Below are 16,626 nucleotides of genomic sequence, written 5' to 3'. Positions count from 1 at the left end.
GTAATTTCACCTCCAATTAAAAAAATATACCATTAAATTATCAAGTTACTTTATAAATCTTCAAATATAATCAATTTACCTTTAAAAAAATTTATCCACGTAGGTTTTCCAAGTCTATAGGAAAACATTTAGTTTGAGCGTTGGAAACCATGTAGAAAGAGAGGATACGTGTGTGTGTGTGTGTGTGTGTGTGAGAGAGAGAGAGAGAGAGAGAGAGAGAGAGAGAGAGAGAGAGAGAGAGAGAGAGAGAGAGAGAGAGAGAGAGAGAGAGAGAGAGAGATTGATGGAGAAAGATACAAAATGTTTGTCGTCATATTACAAGAGCAGGTAAGAAGCACTAAGCATTAGAGTTTTGGTTTTGAGTCACCTTCAACTGATCACTGGCAGTTGGCCAAAAGGAATCTCTCTCTCTCTCTCTCTCTCTCTCTCTCTCTCTCCCCCCCCCCCCCCCCCCCCCCACTATATTGGAAGCCTGGTAAGAAGCTTGCTCTATCGGGTGGGGGGATGCTTGGGAGACAAATTTTCGGTTGAACTAAACATAGTGTATTTACTAAAAGTACTAGAAACTTCTTGATGATCTTTTTGTCCATCTTTGAATGACTTTTCTTTTGCTGCTGCCATAGGCAACATTCCCATCGAAGGCGGCGGGAGTTCCACTCGTATCGATATTAAAATCTCAGGAGTGAAGTCTATGTGGGTGCAAATACATGCAACCACGTTGGACTACTCATGTAGGAGCTTACCTGGTGTCCTCTCTACCCCATCCCCGTGGGAGCCTCTTGCTTGCCAACAACAAGTCCAAGCCAACCCGCAAGTGGAGGCTTGCCTGTTCTGCCCTCCCGCACAAAGAGAGTTGTTGGGATTATCTTTTGAAATCGATGTCAAATCTATGATGACATTATTGTACACAAAATTTTAACGGTGGAATGGTTGGACTTGTACGCTCCATCAACTGCCATGGAAGCTTAATTAGCACCTAGGGCTTGGAAGCTTAAGCGAAAGTCTCTCTCTCTCTCTCTCTCTCTCTCTCTCTCTCTCTCTCTCTCTCTCTCCCCCAAATAGTGCATGTGCAAGCTCGCAATGAAGGTTGCCATCTTCTAAGGATGGGGAGCCGTTGAGGGTGTGTGTGTTTTTCCCATATGAAGAAAGAGTGTCAAACTAAAGACGTAGCTATCAGGACATATGGGTACATGCTACTCCAAGATGCGTCTGCAAGATGGAGAGCCGAAGCGTTTGTAAGTTGATGTTGTGGGGTGGTGCATTTGATGAATATGCCGCCAAACATATATACCCTCATTGAGTAGTAACTGATGAGGATTGTCGAAGAGCATTGGCACAAACAAAGCTGAAGTGTGCTATCACCACTTTCCAAGAGCAGGCCCATGCACAAGCGAAAGAAAGGGAAGATGGAAGAAGTAGCAACAAATGCAACGAAAAAGAGGAAAGTTTGAAGCGTGTTGAGCTAGAGGGCAATTGGAAGATCATAGTCGTATGCTCGTTGAGAGATCTATCATGTGTAGAGCACCATTCCTCCGTGTATTGCGCATTTGAGCACACACTTCTTGATTCTTACGTACATAGGTATCCATGGCTATTACAGTCTACTCATAGAATATCAATTTCTTGAAGAGTCTCTCTCTCTCTCTCTCTCTCACACACACACACACACACACACACACACAAATGATGGTGTTTTTTTACCTTCAATGCTAGATTTATACTTATTAAAATCTCGCTCACTGCTCGTGACTGAACCAAGAGGGAAACGAATCGGCCTAGCCTAGAGAAGAAAACTTTGGCATCAAGTCAAGTTTCACAGGTATAGAAGTGATATTTTGCCTCAGGGCGTAGCACTGCGACAGCGGGCTAAGAGCGATCGGTTTCGTCATGGCTACACGTAAGAGCTTGTTCCGTCCATTGCTTCTTCTGTACATTCTCTTGATGTATTGTAAGTGGTGTTTGGCATTCTGAGCAGGAACTCAGTTTGAGAATAGCAGCGAGATTGGGGTCTTTTCCAAGCTCACGAACGCCTATTGCCTCACTGCCATTGGGGGCTCAGAGAATTTCTACAGGTTTGCTCATTTCATGGTTTGAACATTTGCTGTGATATCTAATTCAAATCCTCTCTTCACCCTTTTTTGAGTCTCTCTTCGTTGTGAAGGAGACACAGAGTTTTGTTGCCTCATCTAGATTGTGAATGACGAGTCTTAGTTTTCTGATGCCTACAGTACTTTTGAAGCTGAACTTGCTGACCACATTCCAGTCGTTAAGGCCTCCATAGCAGGAACTAGGGTTATTGGCCGCATGTGTGTTGGTAAGATTGATGAAAATCAGCTTAATACTGTTCAGTGTCTAGCATTCACATGATTGAAATTGGTTACATTGCAGGTAATAAGAAGGGGCTACTCTTACCAAATTCGACTACAGATCAAGGTTTGTGATCCTCATATTCTCGTTTGAAGTGACTTTCCTTTGCCTGTCTGCATCCTTACTGGCAAGCGTGATTGTGTTGCAGAGTTGCAGCACATGAGGAACTCTTTGCCAGATCATGTTGTTGTACAACGCATTGATGAACGCTTGTCTGCTTTGGGGAACTGCATATCATGTAATGATTATGTGGCACTAATTCACACAGATCTGGATAGAGTATGGACTTTCAACCCTCTTGTTATTTGTGATTGATGATTGAAGTAAAGAGTAGGGTTCTCTTGGACTTACTTTACTCTTTTGATGTTTGTCATGGCTAGCGATAAAGTTATATTTAAGTTTAATCAGCTGATCTATATGTAGTAGATTGTGCGTCTCCTCTAGTGTTGTTGCATCTGTTCTAAGCCAAACGGGCATTGTCTATGAAGATCAGGATAGGGTATGATGAACTTGAGGACTTGTGGACAATGAGTGATAGATACTTTTGCTCGAAGGTGGAGCATTAAATATAATGGAAATGGCCTATGAACTTTGAGAATAGCGGAATCAAAAGAATTAGAGAGAGCATTTTTGTTAGACTACTTTGAGAACATAGAGGGTGAACTTAATTAGTGGTAGCAAAATAACCATAGTACTTAATTAACTTGGCATGAACAATACTTTTGCAAGAGAGAGAGTTTAGAGAACTTGACAACAATCGAGGACTGGATTTATGTGGAGCCCGTCCCCCCTCCATAGGCTTTTGTATTATAGATTCTCTCGTCAAGAGAGACTTGGTACAATACAATCTTTGTGTTCCTTGTGACCTAGGTGATGCAATGAAGATGGAAAGCTTCATGTATTACGAGCATAACATAGACATTGTCAAAAGCATTAACTATCTCCGGTCTCAGTCCCAAGGCCTCAAACACCTTCAAGGGTGGAGAGAACTAGCGGGGAATGAGGATAGGGAAGAGGAAGAAGAAACATTCATAGGAGAAAGAAATAGTTCCTCCCTTATCATCGCTCTTCTTGTTAGCATACATAATAGCATAGTAATCTTGCACTTTGCAACTCACACAATGAGAGTGTGTGTGTGTGTGGTATACCCCCCAAGCTAGCCGCCTCCTTGCTTTGGTCGGCCCCCTCTTCTAGCACTAGCTTGCACTTGATTGGACCTTCTCAAGCTTGGCTAATTACATGCTTAGTGTATATCAAGCAACAAGGGTAGCCTTGGGACAAGTATCCCCCTTTCCCCTTTGAGAGAGAGGACTTGATAAATGCATAGACAATTAATTAAATTAACTAAATTATCATTAGATCCCTTAGGAGGCGAACCAATAGGATTTAGACACACTATGAGGGCAACATGAAGAGGAGCTTGACAAGTGTCCTAGTTGCTTTCTTTGTACCAAGCTTGCTTTGTGTGAGGGTGTGTGTTCTTACTCTAGGTTCTACAAAGAGGGCTCGCCCCCTCATGAGTAGGGATGTGCTTTGACTTTTTGAATGCCTTAACCTCTCAAGCACCTTAGTCATGGAGCACCTTAGCACCTTAGTCATTAAGCACCTCGAGCATCTTAAGCACCTTAGTCAGCAAGCACGACAAGCACTTCAAGCACCTTAGTCAGCAAGCACGACAAGCGCCTCAAGCTTGGGCCGGGTTCCCACCTCAAGCACATCCCTAGCTTGCCTAAGGTCAAAGGACTTTTAACACTAACCGTTGGAGGTCTTTAATGAAGCTAACCTTAAGGTTTTTAAGCTACCAATGGTTGGCAGCTTAAGTTGATAAACCATCTCATTGATTGGCTTTCAGATTTCTTAAGTAAGACCCAATCATTTTCTTTAAACGTTAAGGCTCTTCTGTGCTTGTCAGTAGCAACATTTTGCCTTTGTTGAGGGATGGTTATAGCCTCCTTAATCTTTTGGAAAGATTCTTGTAAGTCATGGCTATACTCATCGGCGGCGAAGATCTTCCCATGTACTTTAAGTAGCAAGGGACTTTTAGGTCTTCCCTCTATGATTTCAAAAGGTACTTTTCTCGTAGAAGTGTGGACAGTATTATTGTACGCATACTCTACAAGGGGTAAGTACTTTTTCCATTATGAGCGTTGATCTATTTCTATAACATAAGTCTTTAGTAGATCGAGAATCGTAAGATTGACTATCTCACTTTGGCCATCCGTTTGTGGGTGATAGACCGAAGAGAAATTCAATCTTGTACCTAAATTTTCAAAGAGAGCTTTCCAAAAATTACTGGTCATTTTAGGATCTCTATTTGACACGATGGATGTTGGCAATCCATGGTGTTTGAAAATCTGAGATGTGAAGAGAGTTGCCATTTGGTGTGTCTTAGTAGTCTTTTTGACATGAATAAAGTGTGCTTGCTTGCTAAACCTGTCGACTATTGTCCATATCCCCGTATTCCCATGGATAGACTTGGGTAATCCAAAGATATAATCCATGGATATACTCTCCCATGGTGAATTACGGATTGGCAATGGCTGGAGTAATTTAGGTGGTTGCTTTCCTTTATCATACTCAGTCTTTTGGCTTACCTCACATTTTGAAACATACTGTTGTATGTCCACTTTCATGGTAGGCCAATAGAAGTACGTCTCTACTCCTCGAAGAGTAGGTTGAATGCCTCTATGCCCCGCATAGAGAGGAGCATGGGATTCATACATAACTTTCTTACGAAGGGAGTGGGTAACACATAGCCTATTTGTAACAGACTTGGACACTCCAAGTCAAGAATCTACCGCGATAGCACAAATAACCACTTCAAAACAGTTCGTAGTTCACAATTGATTCGACACTGGCCCGGTGGAGTTCCGTGCCTAGAGTTATTGGCCCCAAAGACTGGCGCCCCTTTCGGAATGTCTTTTTGTATTAATCTGAGTTCAAAGTACAAGAGTGCGGGTAGGCGCTCACACTCAGACTCTGCGTCCAGATGCTCTGAGTTGTGAGAGGCCTGCTCACGTATTTAAAGAGTACAAGGGATGCCAAAAGCAGAGCCCCAAAAGCTGGTAAACTCAAAAGCTTTGAAAATAAAGCAAAGGCTATTTCTCTCTCTTAGGCTTTAATAAAAATAAAGCCAAAAGTTCTCTGTCTCTCTCTTTAATAAAATAAAGCAGAGCTTCTCTCTCTCTCTCTCTCTCTCTCTCTCTCTCTCTCTCTAACTTGCATAAATTAAAGCAAGTTAAAAACCTTCAGCTTTGCGTGGAATAAAGCATCGCCCAAAAGCTACCAGCGTTGCCATGTTCCTCCGCAAGCTGTGCCGCGATTCGCGGGCTGCCACGTCAGCAGACTTTCCGCAATTTATGCTGCAGCCAGGTTAGCATTTCAGCCCGCGGTCCTTGCGAGGGGGGTGTGTGTGTACTGGGCAGCCATGTCACCAGTTTGTGATATACCCCCCTCTTGAAAGCATTGTAATCGGCCTCGATTACGCCTGCAAAACAGACAGAAGCCATAAACTGTCTTGGTAGACACTGACTGTTAGTACCTACGCACTAGGAACACACATCTAGCACATGTACCAATCGACAGTCACATCACACGACATCACTTGACATCACATGACATTCAACATTCAATCGGATCTTATACCATGATTTATTGGCAATGTAGTTAGCAATTGCATCTAGATCCACTCAGGAATCTCATAGATACTTGATTGATTAACCCCTATTGCAACCATGTCTATTTGAGATCAATTAGACCAAAATGATACAGTCATTTCGTCTATCAGTTCCTGCACTTAAAAAACAAGTCAAGAAGAAATCAGTTTCATATTCGGGAATTCCATTTCATAAAGTCATGCAGCAGAATACTGTCAGCTCTCAGTATCCCTGAAGCTCAAAGAGACATCAGTGACTCTAGTATTCTAAAATCAAGGTATTTGTTGACAAAGGAGCGGAGTAACTCCCCTCTTGTGCATCCCACCGCACTAGATTTGCGGCCAAGCTGAATTCTGGGTTCCATTTGGAATAGACTATGCTAAACCAAAAGCTTCATGGTAAAGTTTCACAATCTGAGGAGTATCTGCTAGGTCCTCCTCCTCCATCCACTTCGCATCCAATGCAGGATAGTTCTTGAACTTAACCAAGAACCGCCTTCTTACTTTACCCTTATTCTTTGTGTCCTTATGTGCCAAAATCTGTTCAGGAACAAGGATCTCCTCGTTTTCTTCCACTTTGGGTTGCTCATCAGGCTCCTCATCTTCAGACACATCACCTTTAAAAGGTCTCAAGAGACTCACATGAAATGCATTGTGAATCCTCCAAGTGTCGGGCAGTTTCAATCGGAAGGAGACATCATTGATCTTTTCAGAGATCTGGAAAGGTCTGTAGTATCGCATACTAAGCTTTGGAAAAAGCCTCTCCTTTCCCTTCTTCTTTTTGAGGCGTGCCTTCTCAAAACGTCAGAGCACCCAATCATCCTCCTTTATTTTCAAATCGCGTCGATGGCAATCCGTTGCCTTTTTCTGTCTTTCCTGAGATTTCTGCAAAGCCTCGTGGACCTTGGCAAAAGACGTGTGTAAGTGGTGCGTATACTCATCAGCTTCAAAAATCTTATCTTTTGTGCTTAGGAAGGGTGGAACCTTCGCAGCACCTTCAACAATCTCAAATGGCGCCTTCCCCGTCGAAGAGTGTATCGTGGTGTTGTAGGCAAATTCCACCAAAGGTAGATACTTTTCCCATTGAGTCTTCTGATCCGAGATATAAGACTTTAATAAATCTAAAACCATTGAATTGGCAATCTCAGATTGCTCGTCAGTCTGCGGTTGGAGAGATGACAAGAACTGAAACCGCGTGCCAATGTTCTCCCAAATTGCCTTCCAAAACAAACTCGTAAATCTGGGGTCCTTGTTGGAGACAATCCTCTCAGGCATGCCATGTAATTTGAAATTCTGGGCCACAAACAGTCTCGCTAAGTGATCCGGCTTGATTGTTTTCTTTACTGGAATGAAATGAGCCTGCTTGCTAAATCTGTCAATAACAGTCCAGATACCATCATGACCACTCTGTGTTCTCGGGAGATAAAAAATGAATTCCATTGCTATACTTTCCCATGGGTGGGTGGGTATGGGCAAAGGCTGTAACAATCCCTGTGCTTTATGCCTGTCAAACTTGACCTTCTGGCATACCAAGCACCTGCGCAGAAACTCGTCCACATCCTTCCCGAGTCTCGGCCAAAAGAAATATCTATCTACCGTTTCATGGTGGTAGCAATGCCTCGGTGACTCGTAAAAGGCGGACAGTGGCATTCAGTCATAACCTTTTCCCTCAACGGCTGTGTAACGCACAACATGGTTTTCCTCATCAAGTAGCCATCCCAAATGGAATATCCCGCTATTGTCTGCCCATCCCGTATCCATGTGAAAACATTTGCAAAATCTGGATCTGTGGCATACTGGTCGACCATATTCTCGAAGCTCCTATGATGTATCATGGAAATAGCCAGAACCAACGGCTTCCGAGTCAAAGCATCTGCCACCAAATTCTTCTGTCCTTGAACATGGACAATCTGGAAGTGAAACTGTGACAAGATGTTCGCCCACCGCATCTACTTTTCCGATAGCTGCTTCTGTGACAAGAAGTAGCGTAAACTCTGATGGTCTGTGAAGACAAGAAAATCCGCTCCGAGTAGGTAGTGCCGCCACTGAGTAAGAGCATGGATAACCGCCCAAAGCTCTTTCTCATAAATCTGGGCTGTCAATTCTGGCCTTGAGAACAATCGGCTCTCGTAAGCAATGACATGGCCTTCTTGCATCAAGACCGCACCTTGACTACGACCACAAGCATCACAATATACTTCAAATGACTTCCGCAAGTCCGGCAAAGTCAAAACTGGTCCGTAGTCAGTTTCTCTTTCAAAGTTTGAAAGGTAGTCACCTCTGTGGGTCCCCACGAGAAAGGGACTCCTTTCTGTGTCAAGATATGCAAAGGAGAAGCAACCACTGCGAACTTTCGAATGAACCGCATGTAGTACCAACACAATCCCAAGAAGCTTCTAACTTCATGGACATTCTTCAAATTGGGCCAATCACGGATAGTCTCTATCTTGGCCGGATCCATCTGCACTCCTGTTGTTGAGACAATGTGTCCCAAAAAGTGTATCTCTGGTAGAAAAATTCACTTTTCTTTGCATTAATCACTAACTTGTGATCTCGTAATGCCTGAAAGACCTGAAGCAGATTATCTCTATGTTCTGCCTCATTCTTGGAGAAAACAATGATATCGTCAAAGAAAGTGCCAACAAATAGCCTGTACTCTTGAAAAATCCTGTCCATCATCCGGTTAAATGTCGCAGGAGCATTGGTTAGGCCAAAAGGCATCACCAAAAACTCAAATAACCCAAAAGTTGTCCGAAAGGCTGTCTTATAGACGTCTCCCGGCGCGATTCGTATCTGATGATATCCACTCTTCATATCAATCCTGCTAAAGCATGAGGATCCCTGTAATCTATCGAGTATATCATCGATCCTTGGAATTGGAAATCTGTCTTTGATGGTGATTTTGTTGAGAGCTCTATAATCGATGCACATTCTCCAAGATCCGTCTTTCTTCAAAACCAACAACACTGGAGAGCAATACGGTGAAGTACTAGGCTGGACAAGCCCCTTTTCCAAGAGGTCTTTCACTTGGTTCATAATCTCTTCGTTCTGTGATAGGCTCACACGGTTCGGTGGCGTGCTTCCAGGTATCAAATCAATAGTATTATCTTCAGGATGAGCGGGTAGTAACTCGCCTGGCAGGCCCTTGAGAAGCAATCGGCAAGAGAGTGGAGAAAATCTTGGCGTTCTTTATCAAGTTCAGACATATTTATCCTATCCTCATCACTCAACTCTTTCAAAAAGATAGAGTAAACAAACAGATTGGATTTCATTAACTTTGAAATGGCCGAAGCCGATACAATAGGGATAGACTCGCTCTTAAGTTTAATATCAAGTACAAGGGTTTTGCCCTTCCACGTGGTCAATGTCGCTTTCCACGGAATTCCCAAGAGAACATCACAACCTTCCAAAGGCATTATGTAAAAGGCCTCATGCCCCAAATACCCCTGACAATGCAACTGAAGTTTGCCAATGGCAGTTGTAATGGCTAGGTCCCTGCCGGGTGCCGCTAGAACTGCCTTCACAAGTGGTCCCATCCGAAAGGGAGTGATCTCGAGTCGTGTCGCCAATTCCGGTGAAATGAAGTTGGCCTTGGCTCCTCCATCAAAGAAGATTAGGGCTTCTTAGTCTTTCACTTTGCCCCAAGCTCGGTAAAGTTCTGTACTCTCGTCCACCGTGCTGGGATCGGTACCCACGCAATCTGGAACTAGTCCTGTTTTCATCTTGCCTTTTCTTCCACGTTCCTCAGCTGCTCTCGAACTCTCAGGCCTTTCGTCGTCCTTGTCGTTCTGTTCTTTCTGTGCCTTTATAGGGCACTTCACGGTGATATGTCCAGTTTTCCCGCATCCAAAGCACTTCCCTTCCCTGATGTAGCGAGCCCGCTCCTGAGGAGTAAGCTTGGGTTCTGGGTTGCTCTTCCTCTTTCTACTTTCACTTGTCGAAGTCTGTACAGCTCTTTGTGTCATGATCTCATCGGTGGGGTAGGTCAAACTGCCTGAGTGAATGGCAAAACCCCGTTTCGCATGACTCATCAACTCTTGAATGGAAGCTGACGTTTGTTCCAAGCAGTGATCTCGGATCTCTGTAGGTAGACCCAAGGTAAACCGCTCAATCCGTTCTTTGAACGAGATCTTCTTAAATGAAGAGGCGTGTAGAAAAGAGCTCCAGAATCTCTCGCAATAAGCGTCCACTGTATCCTTCTTGGTCATCATATATCACGTTCATACTCTCGAGTCAGCCAAGAAGAAATAAAAAGCCTCTTGAATTTCAGCCATTTAACTAGGCGTAGTCTTGCTTAATAGAAGTGTGGACCATCAAGTTCGAGCATTCCCCTTAAAGTAAGATGCAGCTCTCCTTAGAGTGCTCTGAGTAACGCCCTCCTGTGAAAGCGATGTCAAACTGCTCTACAAAAGACAATGCCTTCGAAGAATCTCTATATCTAGAAAATGTGTCAAATTTAATTGATTGTCTACCTTCCTTTAACTCTCGGACTTTCTTGCTTTTGTCTTCCAGAAAGTCATACTGGTTGGTTTTATAAAAATTCTTCTTCTTTGCATAAAAGTTGCTGTCATCAGAGTCTGAATTGTTTGTAGACAAGTCCTCTGTAGAACTGTCACTCACGGGGCGAGATTTAGACTTCTTTGTCTTTTTCTTGCCCTTTCCGAAGCGTTGCTTCTTGCTTCGCTTTTTGCCTTTTCGGTCTTCTTCGCTCGAGTCAGATGAGCTAGAAGAACTGTCAGAAGAAGAAGAAGAAGAAGAAGAAGAAGAAGAAGAATTGGGTACTCCTTCAAATCGAACACGCTTCTTCTGCTTTCTTGCTTTTTCAAAAGTAGACCGACGACCCAAATAACCCGAGAAGTGAGTGCCTTTCTTCTGCTTTTTGCCGTGCTTTGATGTGCGCGTCAAAAAATTGAGCAATTCTTGCATCAACCACTTCTTCTGATTCCTTCTCTGTATACTTCTTAGGAGTAGGAGGTTACCGTTTCTTGAGAGCGGGTTTTCGGGGTGGTTTTGTGGTTTTTCAGCCACTGCGTGTGCACCTCCTTCAAAGAGGTCTTGCTCATATATTTTTCCATTTTCGGGTCCTTGGCAAAATTAAGCATCATCTTTGTTCCGTCGTCGATCAATCGTTGACGCTCCATCTCTTGACGCTCCGCCTGAGTAGGCCGAGGCGGGCCATACTCCTTGCTGGAATCTTCGTTATGATCCCTTCCCGCATCTTCGGATGCAGATGGAGTCGATTGATCGTTGCCTGAAGCTATAGGTGCCGCGGATTTTTTTTTTTAGGGATCGGATTTCCTGTAGGCTGTGCTCTGATACCACTGTAACAGACTTGGACACTCCAAGTCAAGAATCTACCGCGACAGCACAAATAACCACTTCGAAACAATTCACAGTTCACAATTGATTCGACATTGGCCCAGCGGAGTTCCGTACCTAGAGTTATTGGCCCCAAAGACTGGTGCCCCTTTCGGTATTTCTTTTTGTATTAATCTGAGTTCAAAGTACAAGAGTGCGGGCAGGCACTCACACTCTGACTCTGCGTCCAGATGCTCTGAGTTGTGAGAGGCCTGCTCACGTATTTAAAGAGTACAAGGGATGCCAAAAGCAGAGCCCCAAAAGCTGGTAAACTCAAAAGCTTTGAAAATAAAGCAAAGGCTATTTCTCTCTCTTAGGCTTTAATAAAAATAAAGCCAAAAGTTCTCTGTCTCTCTCTTTAATGAAATAAAGCAGAGCTTTTCTCTCTCTCTAACTGCATAAATTAAAGCAAGTTAAAAATCTCCAGCTTTGCGTGGAATAAAGCATCGCCCAAAAGCTGCCAGCGCTACCACATTCCTCCACAATCTGCGCCGCGATTCGCGAGCTGCCACGTCAGCAGACTTTCCGCAATTTACACTGCAGCCAGGTCATCATTTCAGCCCACGGTCCTTGCGAGGGGTGTGTGTGTGTGTACTGTGCAACCACGTCACCAGTTTGTGACACTATTGCCATGGAGAAAACCATCCTGCAAGGTGAATGGTTCATCTTTCTTCCCCAAAGCAAGGGTTGACATTATCTCTTTAAAGCCAGGGTCAGTTGTCACGAGACGGGCACCACGTGCCAATAGAAAAGAACAAACTGAACAGACTTTTAGCACTTCAATAACAACTGAACTGAGAGAGAGAGAGAACACGCGACACGGAGTGGCGAAATTCCACCCCAGAGAGTATTGGCCCCAAATCTTGGCGCCCCTTTCGGTATTTCTTTATATTGCATCAACACAGTACAAGCCGGTACTCTCTGCAGATTCTACACCTTCTCCAGGAAGCATGCCAGAGAATGAGCCCTAACCTCATATTTAAAGGCCCTAGGCCCCAAAAGCAATTTACAGTAAAAAGCCTTCAAACTCAAAAGCATCTGGTCCAAAAGCAAAGCCAAAAAGTTGCCAGCGTAAATCACGGAAATTCGTACAGCCTGCCATGTCATCAGCCAGCGCAAAACGCGGAAATCCGTACAACCTGCCACGTCATCAATCAGCGTAATTTTCGAAAAAACCTGCCATATCATCAGTTCCACGCAATTTCCTTTATTGTGTGTGTGTGGGTCCTGCTTTATTTTAATCCTTTATGTCACTGGGGCCCCATTGGACTGGGTCCCCATAAGTTGGTAGGACTTCTTCTTCTGTTACTTATTCTCTTAGGGTTTAGGCCCCTCGACCGGCATCTGCAAGTTGACTCCATTCTTTAGGGCTTTGACACGTCAACAGTTTGTTACATTAGTAGCATACTCATTCATCATAGAAGATAGTGTCAAAGTCGACAATGCGGAAGCGTAGAGACCAAGGAGAGTGAGCACGATAGAGAGAGAGAGAGAACGAGAGTGTCTCCTGAACCAATCAACCTTGGCAATGAATAACTGAACGTGTATACAATGGAGGCAAGGGGTTGCTTATATAGCAATCCCAGTAAATTGCCCTACCCAAGACTTTGACAAATAAGTAAAATAAATACTTAAAAGCCAAACTAAATAATGCGATCACGATCACATTGGGCAGTTCACTTGAGATGCCTAAACTTGAACACCCTCTCTGTAGCTCATAGTGGACATCAATAGTGAGACCAAGTCGTTGAAGCTCCAGAAAGTGGCCACCAACTGGATACACCTCGGTGTTGCTCTCCTCAACTTTGTACCTGAAAGTAATACCATCTTGAGCGTCGGTTGCCTTTGTAGAAACTTTGAACTATAGATTATACTACGTCCAATAATCCCCATTCGTGAACTGTGAACACATCACGTCCAAAATATAGAACTCCAAGATAATGAATTGCTGGAACACATCCTATCCGTAATCTGACCAACAACAATGAATTGGCGCGCCCATCCATAGTGTTTTAGACGTCTGATTGATTCCCTGCCAAATACATTTGCATTGAACTCCGACCTACGGGTCGAAACACCAATAACTTGAACTCCAACACAATGGTCCAAATTAAACATAGGGAGTAGTGCTTGCCCCTCTTTGCCACTCACAAGCCTCTCTCTCTCTGAAGCTAGTGTCACAAGACGGGCACCACGTGCCAATAGAAAAGAACAAACTGAATAGACTTTTAGCACTTAAATAACAACTGAACTGAAAGAGAGGGACGACACGCCACACGGAGTGGCGGAATTCCACCCCAGAGAGTATTGGCCCCAAACCTTGGTGCCCCTTTCGGTATTTCTTTATATTGCATCAACACAGTACAAGCCGGTACTTCAGACTGTGCACCTTCTCTAGGAAGCATGCCAGAGAATGAGCCCTAGCCTCATATTTAAAGGCCCTTGGCCTGAAAAGGAGTTACAGTAAAAAGCCTTTAAAACTCAAAAGCTTTTGGTCCAAAAGCAAAGCCAAAAAGCCGCCAGTGCAATTTACGAAAATCCATACAGCCTGCCACGTCATTAGCCAGCGCAAAACGCGGAAATTTGTACAGCCTGCCACGTCATCATGTCAGTGCAATTTTCGAAAAACTGCCACGTCATCAGTTTTTCATGTGTGCGGGTCTTGCTTTATTTTAATCCCTTTATGTCATTGGGGCCCCATGAGATGGGGTCCCCATAAGTTGGTAGGACTTCGTCTTCTTTTGCTACTTGTTCTTCTTAGGGTTTAGGCCTCTCGGCCGGCATATGTAAGTTGGCTCCATTCTTTAGGCTTTGACACGTCAGCAGTTTGTTACAGCTAGTGGTGACACCTGTCATTTGACTAGAAATTTGACGTGGAGGCCACTGTGGCCACCACCACGAGTGCCATGTCGATCGCCTTTGCCAAATCTTTATTACCGTAATCTTTGTCCAGCTTGCCTTTGTCCTTATCTTCCTGTGAGTTCTTGCTTTTGCCTTTGGCTTCAAACTCTCGAGCCAAACAAAGCGTCTAATCACAATCATGACTATGGTCGTACCTCTCAGGTACCAAGGGAGCTAAAAGAGTACTGGTACTGCCATGCGTATCCAACTTACCTTTGCCGTTGTCCTCTAGCGAACTCCTCCACTTGCTTTTGACTTCACGAACTCGAGCCAAACAATTTGTCGGGTTCCTTGAGAAATGAGCCGGTACATAGGCCGCTAAATGGATGGTTGATGATCTGTTATCCATAGCTTTTGGTTGGTGTTGGTTCGTCAGCATCTCTTGAGGTTGCCATGAGAACCACCTCTTGTCTTTGCCATTTGGATCTCTTATGCCATGCATGTGAACCCCCGCTGCCTTAAGCATTTTGAGACAATCCTTGTTGGCATCACCTAGACCCTCATAGCGTTGCCCAATCTACTGCGCACCTTGAAGGACTGCAAGGGCACAATGAATGTTGTCAGTAAGGCATTTCACAACGTAGGTGGGAGCTCATAGTTGAGCATGTCTTAGGAACAGTGAGTCTGCAAGAGAAGTCCTCCTCTGCCTTGTAGATGAAGGCAATCACAAAGTTATGGGCCTTGCCTGTTGCGCACCCGTTGTGATGAGCTTCTACAGTCGATGAATGAGCCTGGCTCAACGTCGCTGAAGCAGCCTATTGCTAGTACCCGCCAGTAGCAAAATTTCCTGCTAGCCACAGCATGTCAAAACATAGTATCCAAGGCCGATAGCAATAGAGATTCAGAATAATGGTGCCTTTTTTTTGTTTTGCCCGCGTGCTTGACTTCAGAATGCCAACGACACTGGAAAACGTCAAAGACCTGAGTGTTTTTAAAATGCAGCTTCCCTTAACGTTTGAAGATGCTTCGCTGGTTTGCCTTCCACGCTTTGCAAATAGGCCAAAAAAAAAAACTACACGCTGAGGCTTTACTGTGAGCGTTTTTTAACTTCACGCTCCTTGCCCTATTTCTCGATGAACTTAGAGCTCCTCCCTTCAACGAGTCCTCCTCTTCTTTGTGCTAGTTCTCCTCCACGCCAAGGGCTTCTTCAATCACCGAGCTACACCAAGCTCTGATACCATGTCAAAGTCAACCAAAGATCAAGGCGGTACAAGACCGGGCAACTTCCACTACAGTACATGATGTACGTAGCTTTTTGAGATTGTGTTTCTATTATCGAAGGTTTATCCAAGGCTTTGCTCATGTAGCTGGAGTACTTCATGACCTAACAAGGAAGATCTCATTTCAATAGGAACGAGACAACAAGGAGCCTTTGATAATTTAAAGTAATTATTAAGCGGCGGTTTTATCTTGATAGTGCCAGACTTAAGGAAACCATTCAAGGTTTATTGTGATGCTTGAGGTGATTGCATCGGTGCAGTTCTTAACCAAGAAGCCTATGCAATGGCTTATGAAAATAGATGGCTTAAGGATGCAGAATTGTATGCCTCAATCTACGAGAAGGAACTTATGGCTGTGATTCATGCCTTGTCTACCTGGAAGCATTATCTTCTGGGAGCGGATTTTTGATCAAAATAGATTATCAAAGTTTGCAGTATTTCCTCACGCAACGGAAATTATCTGAGAAGCAGATGAGATGGACCAACTCTTGTCTATGTTTCAATTCTTGATCCTCCATACTGCTTGGAGCAAGAACGTGGCTGCTAAGCAGTGCTAATGCACTGTCTAGACGGCCAAGGGAGAATGCAATTACTTCTGACTACCACTAGGAACAAGAATCACTTCCGGATTTGTATTCAAACAACCGAGATTTCTCCTCCATTTGGAGCAAGTTACAGAACGAAGAGAATGAATATCTGTCACAAGATGGGCACCATGTGCCAATAGAAAAGAACAGACTGAACAGACTTTTAGCACTTCAACAACAACTGAATTGGAAGAGAGAGACGACTCGTGACACGGAGTGGCGGAATTCCACCCCAGAGAGTATTGGCCCCAAACCTTGGTGTCCCTTTCGGTATTTCTTTATATTGCATCAACATAGTACAAGCCGATACTCCAAACTCTGCATCTTCTCCAGGAAGCATGCCAGAGAATGAGCCCTAACCTCATATTTAAAGGCCCTTGGTCTGAAAAGCACTTACAGTGAAAAGCCTTCAAAACTCAAAAGCTTCTGGTCCAAAAAGCAATGCCAAAAGTTGCCAGCGTAATTTACGGAAATCCGTACAGCCTACCACGTCATCATGCCAGCGCAATTTTCAAAAAATTGCCACGTCATCAACAGC

The 16,626-nt window shown here is 44.0% G+C and overlaps 1 protein-coding gene across 1 annotated transcript in view; it reads left to right on the top strand.

Moving 5' to 3' along the window:
- The first annotated feature begins 1,759 nt into the window (after positions 1-1,759).
- The window catches only part of EIF6A (Translation initiation factor IF6), a 33,943-nt gene continuing 19,076 nt past the window's right edge, over positions 1,760-16,626 (top strand). Inside the window, exons 1-5 of the mRNA XM_086509492.1 lie at positions 1,760-1,897; positions 1,976-2,072; positions 2,229-2,314; positions 2,389-2,433; positions 2,516-2,646. Coding sequence (XP_086365618.1) covers positions 1,888-1,897; positions 1,976-2,072; positions 2,229-2,314; positions 2,389-2,433; positions 2,516-2,646 — 369 coding nt within the window. The 5' untranslated portion in view covers positions 1,760-1,887. The remainder of the gene's footprint in view (positions 1,898-1,975; positions 2,073-2,228; positions 2,315-2,388; positions 2,434-2,515; positions 2,647-16,626) is intronic.

Source organism: Adiantum capillus-veneris, chromosome 3 (genome assembly GCF_014529385.1).
Source record: "Adiantum capillus-veneris isolate H3 chromosome 3, ASM1452938v2, whole genome shotgun sequence".
Taxonomy (NCBI): domain Eukaryota; kingdom Viridiplantae; phylum Streptophyta; class Polypodiopsida; order Polypodiales; family Pteridaceae; genus Adiantum; species Adiantum capillus-veneris.
This window is presented reverse-complemented; position numbering and strand designations above follow the sequence as displayed.